This window comes from Macrotis lagotis, chromosome X (assembly GCF_037893015.1).
Source record: "Macrotis lagotis isolate mMagLag1 chromosome X, bilby.v1.9.chrom.fasta, whole genome shotgun sequence".
NCBI classification, from domain to species: domain Eukaryota; kingdom Metazoa; phylum Chordata; class Mammalia; order Peramelemorphia; family Peramelidae; genus Macrotis; species Macrotis lagotis.
This window is the reverse complement of record NC_133666.1, coordinates 70,122,982-70,144,630: the sequence shown is the minus strand read 5'-3', so window position 1 is coordinate 70,144,630 and position 21,649 is coordinate 70,122,982. Positions and strand designations below refer to the sequence as shown.

Sequence of the window (21,649 nt, the reverse complement as noted above, 5' to 3'; positions counted from 1 at the left end):
GGTGGCTAGGAGAGGAAACAGCATATATATTCAATGGGGTATAGACATCTGGAGTAAGAAGGATGGGGAAGCAGGGGGAAGGGGTGGGGATGTGAATAAAGGGGGAGAAGATGGACCATGGGTGGAGAGTGGTCAGATATAACACATTTTCTTTTTTACTTCTTGCAAGGGGCTGGGATTGGAAGGCCTGTCCAGGACCATAGGGCCAGGTCGATTCTGGGCCTAAGGGGTGGTATGGGGGCTCAGGGCCTCTTGGCCCCAGGACCAGGGATCTGTCTGCTGTGCCACTCAGCTACCCTACAGCAGAGTCAGAGTGAAAGGAGAGAGAAAATAGAGTACATGGTAGTGGAGAAATAAGAAAGGAGGGAGTTGCGATCAGCAATGGCAACGTTGGAAAAATATGGAAGTAACTTTTTCGATGGACTTACCATAAAGAATGTGATCCACCCATGACAGAGTTGTTGGTGTTGGAACAAAGACTCAAGCACATTTATTATTATTATTATTATTGTTTGGGTGAGGGTGCAGGGCAAATGGGCCTGGGGCCACATAGCAGGGTGATCTTTGGGTGTCTGAGGCCGGATTTGGACCCGGGTGCTACTGGCTCAAGGTCCAATGCTCTGTCCGCCACCCAGCTGCCCCTACTATTATTACTATTTTATTTTCTTTTATTTTGGGTCTTTTTTTTTCTTCTTTTTGGTTTTTGCAGGGCAGTGGGGATTAGGTGGCTTGCATGTCACACGGCTGGGTGATTGTTAGGTCTACGGGGCTGGATGCCCAGGGCTCCAGGACTGGTGCTTCGTCTATTGCGCCACCTGGCCATACCTACAATTATTACTAATTTTTTTATTATTTTAATTTTTTTCTCTCCCCTCAAGCAAGTCTATATTCATGGGGGGGGGAAGGGGGTATTTAATTTACTCTTAAACAAGAATATTTTATTAATGTGAAAAAAAATTTGTACAAAATGAGAATAAAAATAAAATTAAAAAATACTTAGGCAATATAAAAACTTGAAATATTGCAAAAATCTTTTTTAAAATCCTTTTAAAAATATAGGGAAAGCAGTTTTCTGATTAAACGAACAATAATACTCAAATGTCAACAATAATTTTGTGCCACAGTTTAAATAAAATAATGAAAATATAAAAATAATAAAAAAAAATTATCCAGTTTGTTTTTAATGATGTTCTCCATATCTTCCTTGGTCATAAACTGCTTTCCTTTCCATAGATCTGACAGGTAGACTACTCATTGATCTTCAAGCTTTCTTATAATATAGACTCACATAAGGGTCTCAAACCTTTGTAGCTGGCCCCTGTTCCTCATCCCTCACCTCCATCCCCTTGTTCCCAATTTCCTGAGGCAGATCTCATTCCTGAGGGCATTGTTAACAGAACTTCCCTGAGTGACAGGCTAGCCTGGAGTGTGTGGGTACAAAGCCCACACTTCTCACTTACCACTTTGGGGCCATTAAGACACTGAAGCTCTTCAGGATGGTTTCCCTTACCAATCAAATGAGGAGGTTGAGTGATGGTCCCTTCCCGCCTTAGATCTGTGATTCAACATTAATCCTTCACCCTTTCTACTCTGAGATCCCTGATTTTAAGACGCCTCTTAGTTATGACTTTCTCTTATTTCTGTGCTAAAGCACTTTTGAACCTCAAACTTCTATAGTCTTAAGATTGCTGTAAGTTCAAAGCAGAGGACTCCAGGTTTGGAGAAATTTGGAGATCAGGGTTTCTATCTCTGCACTTAATACCTCTGAAACCTTCATCTAATCACCTTATTCCTGTGGAACTCAGTTTCCTCATTTGTGAAATGAAGGAATTGTATTAGGTGACCTTGAGTTTCTTCCACCCTTCAGTGATACTATGTTTTCTTGTCCTAATGGTCCTAGGAGGGTTCATTCTCCCTCCTTCCACCATCAAAATTTCTTCCTCCCAATTTCATTTCTCAGGGCCGTCTCAGCATTTCTGACCTTTTCAGCCATCATGATTTGTTATTGGGTGTCAGTGTATGTCACTCCTTTCAAGGTGAGCTTTGAGAGGAGCCTTCTGGGGACTGTGTCTTAATCCAAGATTGAACAGGCACCCTGATGAGACCAGGTTCAGATGGGGCCTCATGTAGGTAGGCTCCTGGTTCATTCATGATGAGGAAAGTATACTAGCTCAGTTCTTATCCTTTGACACTCTCATATAAAGTTGAGCACCCTGATGGAAATCAGTAAATAATTATAGAATGAATGAATTCTTAGACAGGAAAGGTGGCCCAGAGGGCCCTGGGCAAACAAGGCCTTTGGCTAAGGGCTGTGCAAGGGGAATATGAGTGTCACCACTTAATATTTAATAGATTGATTTGATTGAATTTGCAGACCTCGCTCCAGGAAATTTTTCACCCTGGGAGTCTCATGGTCCACTTTCCTCAATGCCAAAGAATCCCTTCTCCACTTTGCTGTGCTTTAGGAGAAGAGGCAGAATTTGGGGCAGAGAGGGGTATTGGGAAACTGAGGCTTGGAGAGATTCAGGCTACAGGTTTGTGGGGAGAGATTCAGTTCTGGGTTTGGAATAGGAATTCCAAATGGGTTTGGAATGGACAGTTTGGGGAAGGGAGAAGGGACAGTCTACCCCTGGGTTAGGGTGAGACTCTCATTATTGGCCTTGAAAAAGAGGAAATTCTAAGAATTTCTTTTAAAACCAAAATGAATGAGATATGGTCCCAGTTATTGGCAGCTCCAATTCTAGTAAAGAAATTAGGGTACACTGGTCATTGTAATAGAAGGCAGACAACAACAACCAGTAAGCACCACAAAACCACAACCAGCACCACCACCACAAGAAGCATTTCTAGTCTTTTAATACTGCAAATCACTTAATCTATACCTCTCTCGGGTCAATCCAAGCAAGATTTCACAGTTAAATAGGCTTCTTGGACTTGAGGTCCAGATGTAATAGAGTAAATCCTGTCTGGAAGGAACCTTAGAACAGGTGATATCAGAGTTGGAAGAGGCCTTAGAGCAGAGGATGATAGTACTGGGAAAGAGTCTTAGAACAAGGGAGGTCAGAGCTGGGAGAGGTCTAAGAACATAGAATGATCAATATTACAGTGGGAAGAGACCTTCTGTTTAGACCAACCTATCATTTTACACTTGAGGAAACTGAGGCCATCAGCCACATATTGAGTTAATGGCAGAGTAGGATGTATTTCGACATAGGTCAGGTTGTCGAGGACCTCAGCTTCTGGGGGGTGGGGGTGTGCCTTTAGCTGACAGGAAATGGGAGCAGGAAGGCAATGGGAGTGGAGCTTCTTGCTGACTCTTAATGGAAAGTTGGCTGGAAGGAGCAATGGTTTTCATCTAAGTGAATTAGTCAGGAGGTCCCTGCAATGGAACGACCTCCTTGTCCTGAGCTGTCTGTGGTTCCATTTCAGAATTTCTTCCTGAGCTGATCAATATAGATCAATAGTAATAAGTTACTGAGCCATAATAGAAGTTTATGAGTCAGACATGCAAGAATGGAAAAAAAAAGTTGGAGAAAATGTATTTATGATAACACTTTTGGTGAGTAAGTTACCATTTTGTCAAACTATTAGAGAAGGTAACTAAGGCACTATAAAAAGTAGAGCATTGTTAGGGGAAGAGCAGGCCCTAGGCAAATTGGGGGCTTGTGGATTTCTGGCCCCTTGATTTCTCATTTATTCATCTGGATAATGGGCTTAGAGTGTGTTATATATGAGCTTGGTGGAATTGACCTTTTTCCTCCTCCTCTCCTCCCTCAACCCTACCATCCAAAGGGCCTGCCCAATAACCAGTCTAACGAATCAGAGCCAATTGCTCATCTGAGAAGCAGAGGAAACCAAAGCAACTCCTAGTGATATAGGCTAAGGGATTTTCTGTAGGTTGTAGTCCTAAGAGTTGGATAGAACACTAAGACATCAAGAGACTTGTCCAGGGTCACACAGCTAGTATGTGTGATGGTGGAATGTGACCTCAGGTCTTCTTAGCTTCAAGACTAACTCACTATTCACCATATTGGGACTTCTCTAATTTTCTGATCTCAGGACCCCGTTAGACTCCTAAAAAATATTGATGACCCCAGAGATCTTTTGTTTATGCAGGTGGTCTATTGACCAGATAATATTTGTTAAAACGGTGCCCAGGGGTGGCTAGGTGTTTCAGTGGATAGAGCACCAGCCCTGGAGTCAGGAGTACCCGAGTTCAAATCCGGCCTCAAACACTTAATATTTACCTAGCTGTGTGGCCTTGGGCAAGCCACTTAACCCCATTGCCTTGCAAAAACATTAAAAAAGGGGTGCCCAGGGCCTGCTTATTCCCCTCCTCTCTTCGGAAAAAATCATGTCGACCATTTAGAAAACTACTGCAGAGAGATCTCAGTGACCACAGGCTTTGATAAGTGTGGCTCTACTCCTTGGGGCCTTTCACTGAATCCTAATTTTTTTTTGGAAAGCTGTCTCTGCATTTCTTCACCTTTCCTTTCTTCCCCCTTCAATCTTTACTATGGGTCAATCAGTTATTCAAGGCCTGGAATTATTTGAGTTCTGCCTTTGTTTTTTTTTTCCATCAGAAATCATAATGCATGGCAAACAGTTGGTGCTTACTAAGTGCTTGAATTAAGTTAAAATTATATGGGACTTTTTACTCATAGGACATAGATTTCCAGAGCTAGAAGTCTCCTTAGAATGTTGAGGTTGTAGAGCAGGAGCTGAATGGGTTAGACATAAAGAGGATTATTTGGCAGAGCAGAAAGATGGCTAAGCTTGAAGTCCGGAAAACCTGTGTTCAAATTCTGCACCAGACTAGAAAGAGCTAGGTGATAATAGTTTGGAATAGCTGAGTGACCTTGGGCAAGTCACTTATTCTTCATTTGCCTCAGTTTCCTCAGGGAAACAGGGCTGTTGTCAGGAACTATTTGTAAATCTTAATATGCTGTATGAATACTAGCTTTTCTTAGTGGCTATTATTGTTAAAAATTAGAATTTAGAATATGAACCATCAGGGTTGATTCAGCCTGGAAGTCTGGAAATGACTTCAGAAAATAGGGCTGGAAATGGGAGTAGAAGAGAGGGTTGGGAAGACCTTTGAACGCAAAACTATGGAGAACCTCGGAACACAAAATGTTAGAGTGAATGGCAGAGCTGGGAGGGTCCTTAGAGATTAACCAACCTAACTTGATCATTATACAGATGAGTAAACTGAGGCACAAAAAGGAGGAAAGCCTTGACCAATATCCCCTGGTAAGTCTGGTATTTTTCATGTTTGGAATCTTGATTATTGGGTTGGAGGTATGGGGCGGGGGGGAGCACACGTATGCATAGAGTTTGAAGGTTGGCCCATTCTGGGGAAGACCAATATTCTCATTGGCCCCTTAGAGGAAGGGTCAGTGGGAGTCTTCCCCCAGCTCAGTTCACGTTTTCCTGGAAGCCTATGATGGGAAGGGGAGTTTGGGGGAAATCTTTTATTCTTTCTCCCATTGGCCCCTACCACCTGGAGCCTCCAGAGTTCCTGCCCCCACAATGTTTGCTTCAATAGGGAAGGATCCAACTTGGGTGCCATAGTAAGTCCATTTGCTCAGTCTTTCCCATTGGAAGTGAGATGGTCACATGTTCACAAGCCAGATCATGTTGGAGTGAGCCCAGTGTCAATGATAGGCACCCAGATGGGCAGAAGTTAGGAGAGGAGCCTTCTAGGCTCCCATGTCACCTGAACTGGTATTTTGGGATATCTGGGACATTGGAGGACTCCTCCTGCAGACCCAACTTTCTCCAAGCCTCAGTTTCTCCACCTTAAACATGGACTTTCTCTGAGTCTCGGTCTCTCCAGCATTAAAATGGACTTTCTTAGAGTTTCTGTTTCTCCGTCTCAAAACTGGACTTTCTTTGAACCTCAGTTTTCCTTCTCTCAAAATGGATTTTCTCTGACCTCAGTTTTTCCATCTGTAAAATGAACTTTATCTCATTATCAGTTTTTCCATCATTAAAATGGACATTTTTTTGAGTTTCAGTTTTCCTTCTTTGAAAATGGATTTTTTCAGAGCTTGATTTCTCCATCTTTAAAATGTCCTTTCTCTGAGTCTCAGTTTACCTTCCTTCAAAATGAATTTTTTCTTAGCCTCAGTTTCTCCATCTTTAAAATGTAATTTTTCTGAGCCTCAGTTTCTAAATCTTTAAAAGGAGCTTTTTCCTAAGCCTCGGTCTCTCCACCATTAAAAGAGACTTTCTCTGAGCTTCAGTTTCTTCCTCTTTAAAAGGGCCTTTCTCTAAGCCTTGGTTTTTCCATCTTTAAAATGGACTTTCTCTGGATTTTTTTCCCTAAAGATCAGTTTCTCCATCGTTAAAATGGACCTTTTCTGAGGCACAGCTTTTCTTCATTCAAAATGAAAGTTTTCTGAGTCTCAGTTTCTTCATCTTTAAAATTGACTTTTTCTGAGCCTTGGTTTCTTAATCTTTAAAATGGACTTTTTCTGAGCCTCAGTTTCTTGATCTTAAAAATGGACTTTTTCTGATTCTCAGTTTTTCCTTCCTTCAAAATGGAGTCTTGTGGCCTTGTTTTCTCCATCTTTAAAATGGTCTTTCTCTTAAGTCTCAGTATTTCCTTCCTTAAAAATGGATTTTTTCTTGGCCTCAGTTTCTCCATCTTAAAATAGATTTTGTCAGAACTTTAGTCTCTCCACCATTAAAATGTACTTTTTCTGAGCCTTGGATTTTCCATCTTTAAAATGAACTTTATCTGAACCTCAGTTTCTTAATCTGTAAAATAGATTCCCATCCCTCCTGGTTTCTAATAGAACAGTAGTGTTTCATGAAACACATATACCACAGTTTAAGCCATGGGATGAATGGGATGAACTCTCCCATAAAACAGCAGATTAAAACCCAGAAGCCTATAATATGCTGCTTACAAGTAACTCATCTGAAGCAGAGAGATATGTGTAGAGCAAAGATAAAAGGTTGGAGCACAATCTATTTTCCTTCAGCTGAAGTGAAAAAAGCAGGGTTAGCAATCCTTGTCTCCAACAAAGCAGCTGCAAAAAGAGATAGCATTAAAAGAGGTAAGTAAATGATGGTTGGAAACAAGCCTCCTGTGTAAGCCACCCAACAGTGGCAGAATTCTTTGGAGAGTGCTTGGATAGAGGGTCCCAGGAGGCTCAGCAGGTGCTTTTATCTCATGGCTTTGCCCCACTCATTTACTCCTGGGTTTTTGGGGGAGGAAGGGGGAGGGTCCCTCCAACTCAGCCCCTTATCTGCTGCCATTCAGCCTTCTGATCTTGACTTGTACCTGAATCCAGTGTCTGGTTGGGGGGGATCCTGCAGCAGGCCCTAGTCTGTCCTCAGCTGGGAGTTATTAAGCTGCTTCTTCTGTTTGTTGGACTGTGCTCCCTCAACCAGAGGCGGAAATGGAGGAAAAGACAAAAACATGGGTCCAGCTAAGCATCTGGAGGTATTTAGCTCAAGGCAAGCTCTGCTCATTTTGCTGAGTGGGGAGATGAAGGGCTCATTCAGTTCTGCTGCCCAGTCATCATTTGGCAAAACCTTTTCAACTAGTGAGCCCTCTGCTCCTTCTGGGAAATCCAGGGGCTCAAAGGGGCTGTTTGAGGCAGCTCTGCACCTCCCCAATGTGCATTTTTAAGCTCAGTCCATAAAAAATCAGAGCAAGATATGCTAGAACTGATGGCCTTGTGATTTTCTGCATTTTGTTTTTCTTAGGCCACCCCCCACTCTAACTTTCTCCCCATTCCAGTTCATTCTTGCCATTAGATACTAATGCCATAGATCTAAGGCCAACTGAATTCTCTCCTTGAGCCCTCCATGCCACCTGGCCACGAACAGTGGCAGCGGCCACTTGAATCTAAACTACTGGAGTTCTGTCCCCGCTTTCTCTAGACAAATACTTAAAATAGCTTAAATAACAGGATGCAAGGGGAGGGAGGGCAAAAACACAACATGTCCTTTTAAGGCTCCGATTCGAACCTCAGGCAAGGACATGGTTGGATAACAAACTTATTTACTTGAAAGTTGCTTGTGGGGTGTTGGGGAGTGAACTGGTATTTAAACAATTACTTTGAGAAAAAAGGGCATAATGAGATTTACTTTGAAACAAAAAGCAGATGTGAAAATGCAGCTGTTTCTAGGAGAGAAGGGGAATGGAGGTGATGGTTGAGAAAAGCTAGGCCTCAGTGGATGAATGCAGAAACAAGAGCCAGTGCCACAAGACCTCAGAGTCAAGGAAGTGCTGGGGGGAGGGTCTCTTAGCACCCAATTGGGAAGGAGTGATGGTGTCTCTTATTTTTGGGAGGAGTGAGAAAAAATCAGAACAAGGTTTTTTCCCATGCAAACATGGCTGCTGAAGATGGTGACCTAAGTGCCAGGGAGCTCTCTTCTCTTGACAGGAGCTGTTTTGAGTCTTCAGACAAGGCTTGTCTTTGTCTCACTGCATTCCTGTGGGCTCCATCCAACCAGGGCAGATCTATGAACTTTAGAAGTGTTAAGGATGGGGTGGCTAGGTGGTGCAGTAGAGAAAGCAAGGCCCTGGTGGCAGGAGGACCTGAATTCCAATTGGACTTCAGACACTTCATAATGACCAGTTTGACAGTTGGCAAGTCTCTCAACCCATTGCCTTGCAAAAACAACAACAAAAAAGAAGTGATGGGGACTCTAGATACCATCGAGTCTGGCCAATATTTTAAAGAGGAGAAATGTGAGGACAAAGGGGAAATGACTTGTCTGTCATAGAGCTAATCAGTGACAGGCGGAATTCAAACTTAAATACTATTCATTTGTCCCTACATTAGACTGCATCTCAGGTAGTTATTTTGGCATTTTGACCTTATTGTAGTCTGAGTGCCAAGCTTTCCATATTCAGAGGACCCCCTTCTTTGTAGAATATCAACAGAACAATTAGGCAGAGGTGGTGAGAGCATCAGAATGGTGCTAAACAGAGAAAAGGAAACATTCCCCCATGATTAGATGCACCTTTGCCGCTCAATGAACTGTTTCTCATTCTTTTTCATTTCAGAGGATCATGGGATCATAGAATAAGACAGCTATGTGCCACAGTTTCAGAACTGTAAGGGGTCTTCAGCAGCACCTAATTCAGCTCTTCTTGTTTTCCAGAGGACAAAACTAAGAATTCAAGGGATTTAGTTGCCCACAGTCACATACATAGAAATGACCGAGTCCAGATTTGAACCCATGACCTTGACTTAGGACCACCACTCTCCCCTCCACAACCAAAGTGCCTCCCTTGCACATTTCAGGTCTTCAGAGCTTACTTGTTTGGTTCTTTAGTGACCTCAGATTCATCAGTACCTGGACTTGGGCATCTAAGGAGATCTGTTAATCAACTGACTTTGGTGATCAGGTAGAAGCTTCTAGAGTTCTCCTTGGAGAACTTGGAGGTGTTTCTGGACAGGAATAGAGAGCATTAAAGTTAAAAAAAAATATAATGGCAGACCTTTCTTTCCAGTACTTTGCCAGCTGGAGGGTTTTTGAAAGTTAATTGTTAGCCATTTTGCAGCCTCCTTCTGCCTCTTCTTTGAAATAGAAACCATTTCCTCCCCAAAATAGATGATTGGGAGCTGCAGGGAAGGTTTGATTACTGCTTCCAAAGGTCAATTAAGAGCTTGAGGGTTTTAGGCCTAGATCGGTTCCACAGGCAGGAACAGTCATCAGTATAGCAGCACCTTGGAAATGGTCAGGCATTTCTGAATTTTGAAAAGGGAACAAATGGTTTTCCCATGGGAAGATAACAGGAAATCATGGAAACCAGGTTGTTTTTCTTTTCAGTGTTGGGAAAGGGTGTTGTCAGTTAAGATTTGGGGAAACCATTCCCCTCCTAGAAGCCAAGAGGACCTGATGAAGGGGTCCCATAGGTTAATCTTTAGATAATGAAATGGATAAATCTCTTCCTCAGGGGTCCAACACATGCTTGACTCTTTCTCAAGAAGTAAAGCAAAGTCCCTATGGCCAGTAGCCAGATCCAACTAGGACCTTGATGAGCATTTGCTTGACCAAATAATGCAGTCATTCTCAGGGGCTGGGACTCTTATTGGTTTGTGGCAATCCAATGAGATCATACTTGAAAAAGTGCTTAGCAAATAGTAGGCTCTGTGGAACCATGTCTTCCTTCCTCTGGGAATGGGTGGTGGTGTTCATTTGGCCCTTTGATGAGGTGGCACTCTCAGAGCTGCAGAGAAGTAAGGGCAACCCCACTATACCATTGCAGACAACGAAATTGGAGGGGAAAATACTGCTGAGGGACCTGGGTCCAGAAATTGATCACATTTCTCTTGTGCTTCAGTTTAGAAAGTGCTTGCCCTGTGACCCTAGGAAAATCAGGAGACTTGGAGATCATCTAGTTCATTTGTGGCTGGGGAAAATGAGACTCAGAGAGGAGGAGGGCCTTATCCAGAAGCGATATGGGGCACAAGCTTGGCCTAAGGTCCTTGGATAGGAGAGTAAGTGCTCTTTCCAAAGAAACATGCCAAGAAGGAATGCAGGTATTAGTCCCCATTTTACTGAGGAGAAAACCGAGTCTTAGAGAGGGGAAGTACCTTTTCCAAGGTCACACAGCCAGTTAGTCAGTTCCATATGTAGTTGGAAGTAGGATCAGGTTCTTCTGCTTCTAAGTCCCTTGCTTTGCATTGTACCTTAGGTCTGTGATATTAACCACACTTCTGAATCCAGTCCTTGTCCATAGTCAATTGATTAATTGTGTTCAGGGTTCCACAAAGCTGTCATCTGGCCTCCCCCTAAACTTGAACTTGACATCTCGTTTCAGTGGCATATTCTTCTAATCTAGAGTGGAGTAATCCAAATTCCCCCTTGACTGTGTCACCCAGCTCTGCTTCAGCCCAGTCCTGGGCTAGGTACCGTAAGTCTTGTATTTGTAATTTGTTCTTCCCACTGATTCTCAATGGAGCAGCAATGACCAAAAATCCATTTTACACACGCAAATTCCCCCAATTGCCATGTCCAAAAATGGACGTCTCTGTCTTCTCTCCTGCCTGCCTTACCCATTAGTCACATGACAAGTGCAGCAGCCAATCATGGGCTCTATTCCCATTGCTGATTAGCATGAGAGTTTTGTCCTCCATTTTTCCCCAACTTGGGCTAGTTTGCCCCTTCTTGGAAACTGATACCTGCTCAAAGAAGGTAAAGGAATTTCCTAGGATCCTAATACAACATGCAGGTAATTAAAGTCTTGCCTCAGTAGAATGTAAGCTTATTCAAGACAAGGACTAGTTTCCAGGTTGTTTTTACTGAATGTTAGCATGAACCAGTAAGGCTTTGATTGCTCCAAGTCCCATATTCCCCTGTGATCTTTACCAGAGCCAGGTGGAGTCTCTCCTTCCCATATGTGCCCCATGGCCTACAAAGGCTCCTAGCTTCTAAAAGAATCCATAACTTATCGAAGGTTTGATCCCTTCCTCTTCCTGGCATTTGGACCCTCAAGTTCTCTCTACTTGAAACCTATTTTCCCCCCTAGTCACCTTTGCCTGTCTTGGAGTGGTAGAGAGTTTCCTGTGCTCAATGACTTCAGCGGGGAGGCTTGTGGTCCCTGCCTTCCCTTCACCATTTGAATAGTCTTCCTTCCCAAGATTCTTGGTTGTCTTGGCCTGGGTTGCTGTACTGGAGGCTGACCCCACTCTTGGCTGCTACAGGCTGCTTTTCCCCTCTTCCCTCACTTCCCCAGCTACCCTGGTTGAGCCATCCTCATCCACTGAGGGAAGACGTGTTCTCTCAGTCTTTTCAGTCTCTGTCAGAGCTTGCCAGTCACAGTGCCTGGTGTCATGGCCATGTCTCTCCTTCCCTCCCACTTCTCAGAGAGCAGGTCCTTTTGTTATGCCCCACAGTTCCTTTGGGAAGGCTGGCTTGTAGACAGGGCTCACTTACTAACTGTATGATCAGGGGTCAGTCTTGGACCTACCAATGTGGGATCGTCATACCCACCTCCTAGCTACCAACCTTTTCCCCACTCCCCCAAGTATGTTCAAAGGCACAGTCAATAAACATTCCCCAATGGCCTAGAGAGTGCATTCAAAGGTACACTGGACAAACATTCCTCCCTGGAGCCCTTGAGGCTGATTGTTGAAGGTTCCCAGGGTACCTACTTTGTTTACCAATGTTCCCAGCTGCCCAGGTTAGTGTAACACCCATTAGCATTTAACCCCCTAGGTTCATATACAATTTTGAGATCAGTCTTTTTGGATATTTCTGGTTTACCAGTGAGCTAACCCAGGTGCCAGTTGAGAACAACCCAGTCACTCAGCAAGCTGTAATTAATTGCCTACTGTATGGCAGCCATTAGACTAGGTCTGGGAATGCAAACTCAAAGGAAAATTGCCCAACTAAAATGGGTTTGATTCTAGATGCTACAGGAGTTTCTTAGGGTTGATGTGGAGTTGCTATTGTTTGACTTTGGAAGCTAAATGAAGGATGGATTGAAGAAGAGAAAACCTAGAGGCAGAGACAGCATTAGAATTACTTTGGAGTAAGTAGTCCAGGCAAAAGGTCATCTCTGGGATGGTGACTGTGGGAGTACAGAGAAATAGACAAATGGGAGAGACAGTTATTATCAGAGTAATGAACTTGGAGTTGTTGTCATTGTTTATTCGTGTTTGGCTCTCTGTGACCCCGTTTTGGATTTTCTTGGCAGAGATATTGGAATATTTGTCATTTCCTTCTCCAGCTCCTTTTATAGATAAGGAAACTGAAGCCAGATTTGAACTTGGACAGGTGAGTCTTCCTGACTCCAGACCCAGCACTCTATCCACTGGGACACTTAGTTGCTCAGACTTGGAGCTAGGAAGACCTGGATTTAAATCCTGTCTCTGACTCTTGTTTAGATGAATGGAAATGGCAAGTCAGCTAACTTCTCTCAGTCTTAAGTTTCTTCATCCTTTAAATGGAGATCCTAATTGAATCTAACTCCTAAGATGACTTTTGCAGGTTAAGGGAGCAAACCTTACGAGGGCTCTCTAGATGTTTCCCTGTTAGCAATCATGGAGTCAGAAATGAGCCCAGGTGGATATGGGATAAGAAACAGTCCCATGTTACACTGGGGAGGATGGAGCCTCTGGGGCTGTCCAGTGATTTGGATCTTCTACTATTTCACCACCAAAATGTGACAGCCAGGGTGAGAAATTGTGTCTCTGAGGTAACTAGGCCCACAGTATCCCCAGGGTTTTCCTTTCTAGATCTCTCTGGCTTTGGGAAAATCATAGGAAATGAGTTCAGAGAAGAAATTAAGTCAGCTGAGATGAGCACCTTTAGGAGACCTACCTTGTCACGTCATGTCTAAAGAGATCCTGTGATTCTAGGGGAGAAAAGAGCAAGGGGCTGGCTAGGTGGCCTGTGGTACTTTGCTTCTGCCTCAAGGCCTATCTATCTACTCTTGCATTTCTCACAAACTTGTCTAGCTAGTTTCCCCCACTACAGAATTTGGAAGCAGCAAGTTAAGGGGAGGCAAGGTGGGGGGAAGATCAGGGTAGGAAAACATTGTTAATAATGAACATTTATCACGGACATCTCCATAGCACTATACATTCAAGCTTCCTGCCAAGGCTAGGATCCTGACTTAGAGGCTCATGTTATCACTTGCCAATGTCACAATTAGGAAGAGGGAATAGCCAGGCTGAATTTGAACCCAGATTTTCCTTGTTTCCAGGCCTGACACTTCCATTGCAAGGCTCCTTGAATCCTTACAATGACCTTATCGTGAAATCAATCATCTGTAGTATACTAAGAAGGTCTCTGGTTAAGAGGGCTGGACCCAACTGTCCTGAATGTTCTAACAAATAGTCTTTGAACATTAACTGTGGAATAAACCCAATTCAGAGTCAAGAAATTATTTAGATTATTTTTTTTGTATTCTTTAAGAAGTCGGGAAATACAAAATACCCCTGACAAAGGTTTCCATCAAAATTGACTAAAAGGAGACAGGTTTTGCAGGTTGAGCAGGCAGACTTGTCTATTGGGAGTCAGTACCCATTCTCCACAGGGGCCAAGTCCAGGGTCTTTGGGTAGTCAGGTAATTCTTCTTCTTTAAGACCATATCATACCTCAGAAAGGGATGTGATCCCTTTTGTTCTCCCTCAGATGAAAAAAGACCAACTGCTAGAAATCCCCAGAAAGCCCCTGCCTTCCTTGGAAGTAACTTTCTTTGGAAAATTTGACCAGGCAGGTTCATTCAGACACCAGAATCTCTCATTTATGAGGAGAGATTGAGTCAAAATATTGGGCTAACCATTTGCTTTCTTTCACTTGATGGGGAGATCAAGTCATTGGATCCCTTTGGTGACAGGGGGAAGTCTATGGCCTGGGGGATCAAAGTGCTTGGCCTCCTATTCAAAAAGCTCAAACCAGGACATCTTCAAATTGCAGGAATCTGAACTGACAGGCCGAAAACTGGGGCAGCAGCATTTTAGGCCCTTGGGCTGCCAGGAGGTGACATTATGTTGGTGCCCTTATGTTGCCCTTCTTTTCCTCTCGTATATTCTTCTGAGTTTGTTTTTCTTCCCTTTATGTGGCTCTTTCTCAATTTCTTTAGAGTACCTGACTTGGTGGACCAAATGACTTTGGGGTAGCATTCATTCCAATGTGCTTGAGATTGCCTCCAATTTGGTTTGTGAAGTTACATAGAACACTGCTACAACAATCTGGAAAGGCAGGATCTTTGTTCCTTTGTTTTGGATAACACTTTTGGGCTATGTTTCCTACAGTGGACGCAAACTGATTTTCATGTGGAAAGAACCCAGAGAAAGTGCACACAGGGGGCTTTTAGAGCTCAGCTCCTTAGGCAGCATGTCTGTAGCCTAGAGTTAGCTTCCTTTGCCGGTGCAATAAATATTGACAGAGACAAAGGTCCCCTTTGCTAAAGTTTGGGTACACTTGGAAATTTATTACAGATTAATCAGGAAACTTGTCTGGCTATAGAGGAAGGACTATGGAACTACCCAATTGTGTAAATTGTCTCTTAAAAGGGATGATAGAGTTAGAGGAGAAATAGAGGAGGGGAGAGAGAATGCTAAGTTTTCCCCTTGGCTCTGCTACCTCCCCATTTTTGGTATCCTGTGCTCTTATTTTCCTCAGGAGGGGATTGGTCTCTATGATCTCCATAGGCCCTTTCTGCTTTATGGCCCCACAAGCCAGTGAGACTTTGGTTCCAGTCCCTGTTTGGCCAATTGCTACCAGTGTGACCTTAGACAGATTATTGCTTCTCTATAGTTTCCTCCTCTGTAAAATGAGGGCATAGATCATGATGGCTGCCATCCTAGAGTTTTGATTCTCTGATGTCTCTTGCCTCTTCCCATTCTTACTCTGTGGTTCTGGGATCCTTTGATCTCCCAAATTCATTCATCCAGGCTCTCATCTGCCACAATGAGTCAGTAACTCTTCAGTTGCCTAAGATTTAGAAAACCATCCAAATAACTCTTGAAACCCAATTAAAACAAAATTTAACTCCCTAAGTAAAGCTTCTCCTTTCTCTTGCCACACTTTTCCTTCCAGTGAGCTGGCAGAGGTCTGGCCGCAAATGAAGGAAAAGGCCCCCAGTGTCCGAGTGTTAGTAAAACCTGTTTTTTCCCGTTTTTTCCTCTGATGTTTTTCATAAAGATCTCAACAGCAATGGATTCATTTGTGACTATGAACTTCATGAGCTTTTCAAGGAAGCAAACTTGCCGTTACCAGGCTACAAAGTAAGAGAAATTCTCCAAAAACTCATGATTGATGGCGACAAGAATAAAGATGGGAAAATCAGTTTTGATGAATTTGTTTTGGTAAGTACTTGCAAAGCTACCTGTTCTGATGTTATCACTTGCCAATGTCATTCCAGCATCTTTACTTAAGGGGCGACATAAATATGCCCTTCCCTGAAGTCCTTAGCAACTTTGGTAGCAACTGGATGGCCTGGATTTGACCCACTCTTTTCAGGTTGAGGCCATCTACAAATACCCTGGTTCAGAATGCCAACTGGGAGGTAGAACCTGGTGGACATGAGCGCTTTGTTTGCTTGCTGCTGCCAGTGAGGGTTCCCTAAGCCAAGATATCCATCCTGACTCACCAGGCTCTGAAACGTAGCTAACTTAACTTCTTGATTACATTATAAATATAAATGCACACACGCATGCCATCTTTATATTTTTTCCCCCTGGATATTACCAGTACGGTTTACCAGCGCCATTTTCTCTACAATTTTAACAGTTGTTAAACTTTTCTTTTCTCCCTCTTTTCTGTCCCCCCCTTTTTACTCCTAAGTGTTCTTGGTATTCTGGATACAGGGCTGTCAGTTTTGTGGAACACACGACCAAAAAAGAAATCCTCACTTGGGACCTAATTTGGTGGTGATAAGCCTCCCTCTATTCAAAGCCTTTCCAACATGGCAGGAGCTACCAGGACTTTTGAAAGCCCAGGGTCTACATTTCAGCACTGCATTTATACTTCTCAGCTGACACTTTTCAATGGTTTCTCTATCCACCTGACTTGAAGTGTATTGAGAGAGAGTTATCTTATATTTAACTAGTGATAGAAATGTAAATTCTAGGCCCCTGCATTTCCTAAAGGGGCCTTTGGCTGAATATTCTTGATAAAGAGATCTTTCCTAGGAAAAGAGTTTTCTCCAAAGTAAGCCTATGTAGGCAGCACCAATAACATTAAACCCCAACCCAACGGTCAAGAGAAAACCAACAGAAGCCTTTAACATTCCAAGACAAGAATCTGTGCACTTAAAAAAACTGTTAGCAAATCTTCTCTTCTTTTAAGTATGTTTTCTTTGATCGAATGGCAGAAAACGGTCCCACAGTTCTTAGATGATGTCTCTAAGAGTCATCTAACTCTCTTGATACTCTGAATCCTTGTTCATGACCTACAATTTAATTGGAGCAACCCAACCACATCCAAATGGATTCATTCCAAATGAAACCTGAAGGTAAAATGAGGTTGTATTTACATAGAATAGTTTTTCCCAAAGAAGGATATGTAGGATGTAGTTTCACCAGATGCCTGAAACAACAAAAAAATTCATGGTGGCCTTAGTAATCACCTTACCTTGCTAAAAAGGGAATGCAGACCCCATGGTTCTCTGATGATGGGATGCAGCTGGAGGGCAGCCCATTTTGCCTCTAGATCAGAGCATTATTTTTGACTATGGCTAATGAACTTGGGCCCACAATAGAATGGGAGGGGAAGAATTGCCTAGTATCCTCTCTAATCTCCAACTACTGTGAAAGCTAATCCCTTTAACATGAGTATTTCTCAGTATTCTCCCCATGCTATCATAGGATTGTAAGATGGGGAAAACAAGCATCTCCAAAGAATCCAAATGACACACATATTACCCAACAATACCTTGGGCACAAGAAGTGAACTAGCAAATATTACCAAAGAAGTGTGACTAGCAAAGGAGCTCATGGAATAGACAGATCGAAAGTTACACCAGTACCCATGATGCAGAAGGTGTGGCCTCCATTGTTTTGGGTGGACTCAATTCAAGAGATTTCCCTTATGACACAGGCTAGAATAATTCAGGATGAGAAGGTGTGAATGGCTTAGGTTCTAATGTGGTAGAGGAAATGCCCACACCCATGAATGATCATGGTTACATCAGTGTCAAGAATAGACATAGTCCCCTGTGATAAAGAAACTCTACAGGTAAAAGAAGACTACTATTGATAGGGATAGGTAAGAAAGTCTCTATGTTGTTGACTTCCTAATTATTCACTAGGATCTTGAAGCTTTACCAGATTGTGTTTCTCAGTAGTGTTTTCTCCCCACTCTATCCCCTTCCCATCAAATTGGAGCCTCCTTAAGGAAAAACCAGTCTGTCTTCCATATCCAGCTTTGTATTTCACCTTCACCAGGCCTTTTTGCCCAGCACAACAGGAAACATATAACAAGAGATTTGCCCCAAGGGGAATTTGGGGAGGAGGTGGGGGGTGGTGACCATGTTACTAATCTCAATCTCCCAAGGATTTTTGCCTATCCTGATAGAATACTGTCATGGGTTAAAATTAGAAAGGTTTATTTCTTGCCATTTTCTTCCACAATACTAAATTTGCCACCATTTTCATCTCCATCTCCAGTTCTTTTCAAAGCCCTTGGTTTTGAATTCTGTGTCGATGAGTAAGTTGGACTGAAGCTACAGTTTGGAGTGCGTGCTTGCTTGCATGTGTGATAGCCACACTGCATCCTCCTCATATCTGCACGTTTAATTGGGAGGTGAACACTCTTCTGAACACTGCCCAGCTAGAACTGCATTTTGTTCTTTAATGAGAAAACATTCCAACCCCCAAATTTATCTAGCAAAAAGAACAGATTTTCATGGTGTGCTTGTTCAGTAACGGGAAAATGAGAATATCCTCCAATTATGAATGGCATTCTTGAACCATCTTTTGCAAAATGTGCCTCTTTCTACCTTTCCATGAGGAAGTTTGGCCATATCAATGAAAAACCCTTGAGAAATGATAAGGAGTAGACGTAGGCATGTGTCTTTTGACATCAAGGATGTTTTGGGTTGAGAATTTTTCAGATTCACATCATAAAATATTTGTCTTGGAAGAAACCTTTGATAACCCAAGAGTTGGAAAATAAATGTGGGTCTGTGACAACCCCCCCCCCAAAATGACACTTTGCCTCCTGAGGGGTAGCTAGGTAGGTCATTATTCTTCTAGTTCACTAGAATCATGAATTGCACACATTGATGAGAATGTTAATTTATTGAGACCTGAATTGCTGCCTAAGGGACTGTTAATAATAAACCAAGTTACAAACAGAGTTAGTGGCTGAATCAATGATGTAGAAGAGGACAAGTGGCCATGGAAGGGAGGGAGTTCTTGCACCCAAATGGAGAAGTTTACAAAGTATCTTCACATTTTATTTTGCCAGTGGTGCCATATATTAAACATCTATTTTTAGGTAGAACATCTCTGGAGAGGCCTCCTGGTACTTTTGGCCTATTTGAAGTCAGGTTATAAATCCTGGCTTGGACCCTTTCAGGCTGCCCATCAGCAAACCAAGAGGAGAGAATTGGTCTAGGCCACCTCTGAGCTCCTTTGTAGTCCAAGTCTATGGTCCTAGGATCAGCTTTCTTAACTTGGGGTTCATGACTTATTTTTTAAAAATTTTTGATAATTATAATTCAGTATAATTAGTTCTCATGTATTTTGTCTTTTCAAAACACAATTCTGAGAAGGGGAACAGAGACTTTATCTGCCTTCCTGCCAAAGGGACCTTGATCTGAACAAGGCCTTATGAGCAAAGTGAAACCATCGTGTTTATAGAACATCAGGGTTGGAAATAGTCATCAGTAGAATCAGAGGTGGACCTCAGATCTAGCTCCATCTCAATTTTGTCTCTAAAAACAGCTGGGGAGGATAATTTGGGAACAAACTTCAATTCTGAGAAGACAATTAGTATTTGCTGACAATTTTTGGTGATCCTTCAGTGTCACCCATTTCTGCATTGATTTGGACTGTGCTTCAGGTCTCAACTGAACTGCTTCTGGGGTCAGAGGGCTGAGTCTGGCTGATCGTGTTTCTGTGAGTGAGAGGAGATGAGATTTAAAAAAAAGTAGGAAAATCCTATGTGTTGCCTGAAATGAGCTAGGGGGGAAGCAGTGCAGTCTGGTGGCAGAGCAAGAGGTGAAAGAGAAACTTAGGGCCCCATCCATCTATCTCATAGAAGAAAAGCCAGTGAGTAGGGCCTCTCCATCCCCAGCTCCATTTTTCGATTTTCAGAGATTGAGGGAGCAGACTCCAACACAGGAAGCAGGGGGCCTTGTCCTTCCCATGTGGACTAGGTCATCTTTGATTTCAGAGCTCCCTTTTAACCTGTCTGTCTTCTCAAGTAATTTATGTAGAAACTAGTGGGTATGATTGAAATGGCATAAGCAAAGAATTTTCTATCATAAACATAACATCAATAATGCCCTTTTAATCTAAAGGCCAGATGAAGGAAACCTGGAAATGAAAGTTGCAGCCCCCACCAGTGATACTTTGGCTTGATTATCTCTATGAAAGAACATCATACCATCTTTGGCAAGGACTTGAAATATGTCAAGTTTACAAGTTTTTCCCCATTTTCGAGCAGTGGGGCATTTTACAAGGACTTTGTAAACCTGGAAGGCAGATTTTATTCCATTATAGGGGCACACTGTCCCTCCTCAGAATTCAGGACAGTCCATTCTTCCAAAATAAATATGCAAATTGCCTTGGAGCCTGAGATTGCCATAATCACCTAATTTCTCGAGAATCATTGAACTTGAAGGCAAAATCAGTAGTTAAATAACAAGGAAAGAAAATTATTTTCATGCAAAATTTTCAGTTCCTGAAAGATGACCACAAAAGCAACATTAAGTTTGTTTTCTACAACTGGTATTGGGGTTTTTCTGAGAAGCAAGAATGATAGCACCACTCGATTTGAGTCATTTCCATGATTCTTAAGAGAAGGTACCTCTTTAGCCTGTAATTAACCTGAAAATATGGAAGTGAATTTCTCAAGTGACTTATATGCCACTTGGCACACCTTTTATTGGGCTAGACAAGATGGTTACCTTCTGGCTTATGCAAGAGCAGGGACGCTAAGCCCCCAAAACAGCACAGCTGACTCAGTCACTGTGCTGCCTCATGAAGCAACTTAATTTGGAATCATTACCAAGTCTTATGGTGCAGTTGGACAGTTCAGTATCTTAGCCAAGAAAAACCCATGGATGACGTATTATGAGCTAGGCCAGCAAGTGAGATGTATCAGATGGTTCAACCTTCTCATTGGAGAGGAGGAAGCTGAGGGCTAGAGAAAGGACAGGACTTGCCCTGGCTCACGTAGGTAGCCTACTTCACTTAGGAGAGCTAGGATTGAAACTCTGGGAATCTGATTATCAATTCACTGTTTTAAGCTATTAGCTGGCAGAAAGGCCTATCTGTTTTGGTCTCCTCAATGAAGGAAACAGGCCTCGCTGAGATAGACTGCAGCCACCTATACATTTGGAAGGGGGAACACATGGGACTTTATTTCTGGAAAAAAATTCTAACTTTGAAAACTGTCAATGAAATAGCAACTCCATAAGCAAACTAGAAAGAGCAATCATATCTAAATCTTTTTTTTTAGATTCTTTTTCAAGGCAATGGGGTTAAGTGGCTTGCCCAAGACCACATGGCTAGGTAATTATTAAGTGTATGAGGTCGGATTTGAACCCAGGTACTCCTGACTCCAAGGCCAGTGCTCTATCCACTGTTCCACCTAGCCACCCCCATATCTAAATCTTAATCAAGTCCCTTTTTGGCCTTCTGAGTCTTTGGTGAGGATGGTTAATTGGAAGAATAAGTCTGTATGTGCACAGCATTATGTTGTGAGGGATGGAGTGGCAGAACATGTCTGCCCATATGCCCAAGGGCCAGTTGGGAAGACAAGGAAAGGGAGCATAATAAAATGTTCCATGGTGTGGTCTGCCTAGAATATAGGAGCTTAGGAGTTGAGAGAATGGGTGGATCAATGGGAGATAACACTTAGGAAGAGCGCACCTCAGTGGATAGAGAGTCCTAGGGTAGGATGAGGCCTTTGGTGGCAGTTAGGCCTATGTCTCTAACTCAGATATTTGTTATGGTAGCCAGTAAGTATTTACTAGGAAGCATTCCACTTG

The 21,649-nt window shown here is 42.8% G+C and overlaps 1 protein-coding gene across 3 annotated transcripts in view; it reads left to right on the top strand.

Annotated features, from left to right (window-relative positions):
• The window catches only part of PLS3 (plastin 3), a 116,193-nt gene that overhangs the window by 76,788 nt on the left and 17,756 nt on the right, over positions 1 to 21,649 (top strand). For all 3 annotated transcript variants that reach the window (XM_074203545.1, XM_074203544.1, XM_074203543.1), the window contains one exon: positions 15,631 to 15,794. In XM_074203545.1, coding sequence (XP_074059646.1) covers positions 15,631 to 15,794 — 164 coding nt within the window. The remainder of the gene's footprint in view (positions 1 to 15,630; positions 15,795 to 21,649) is intronic.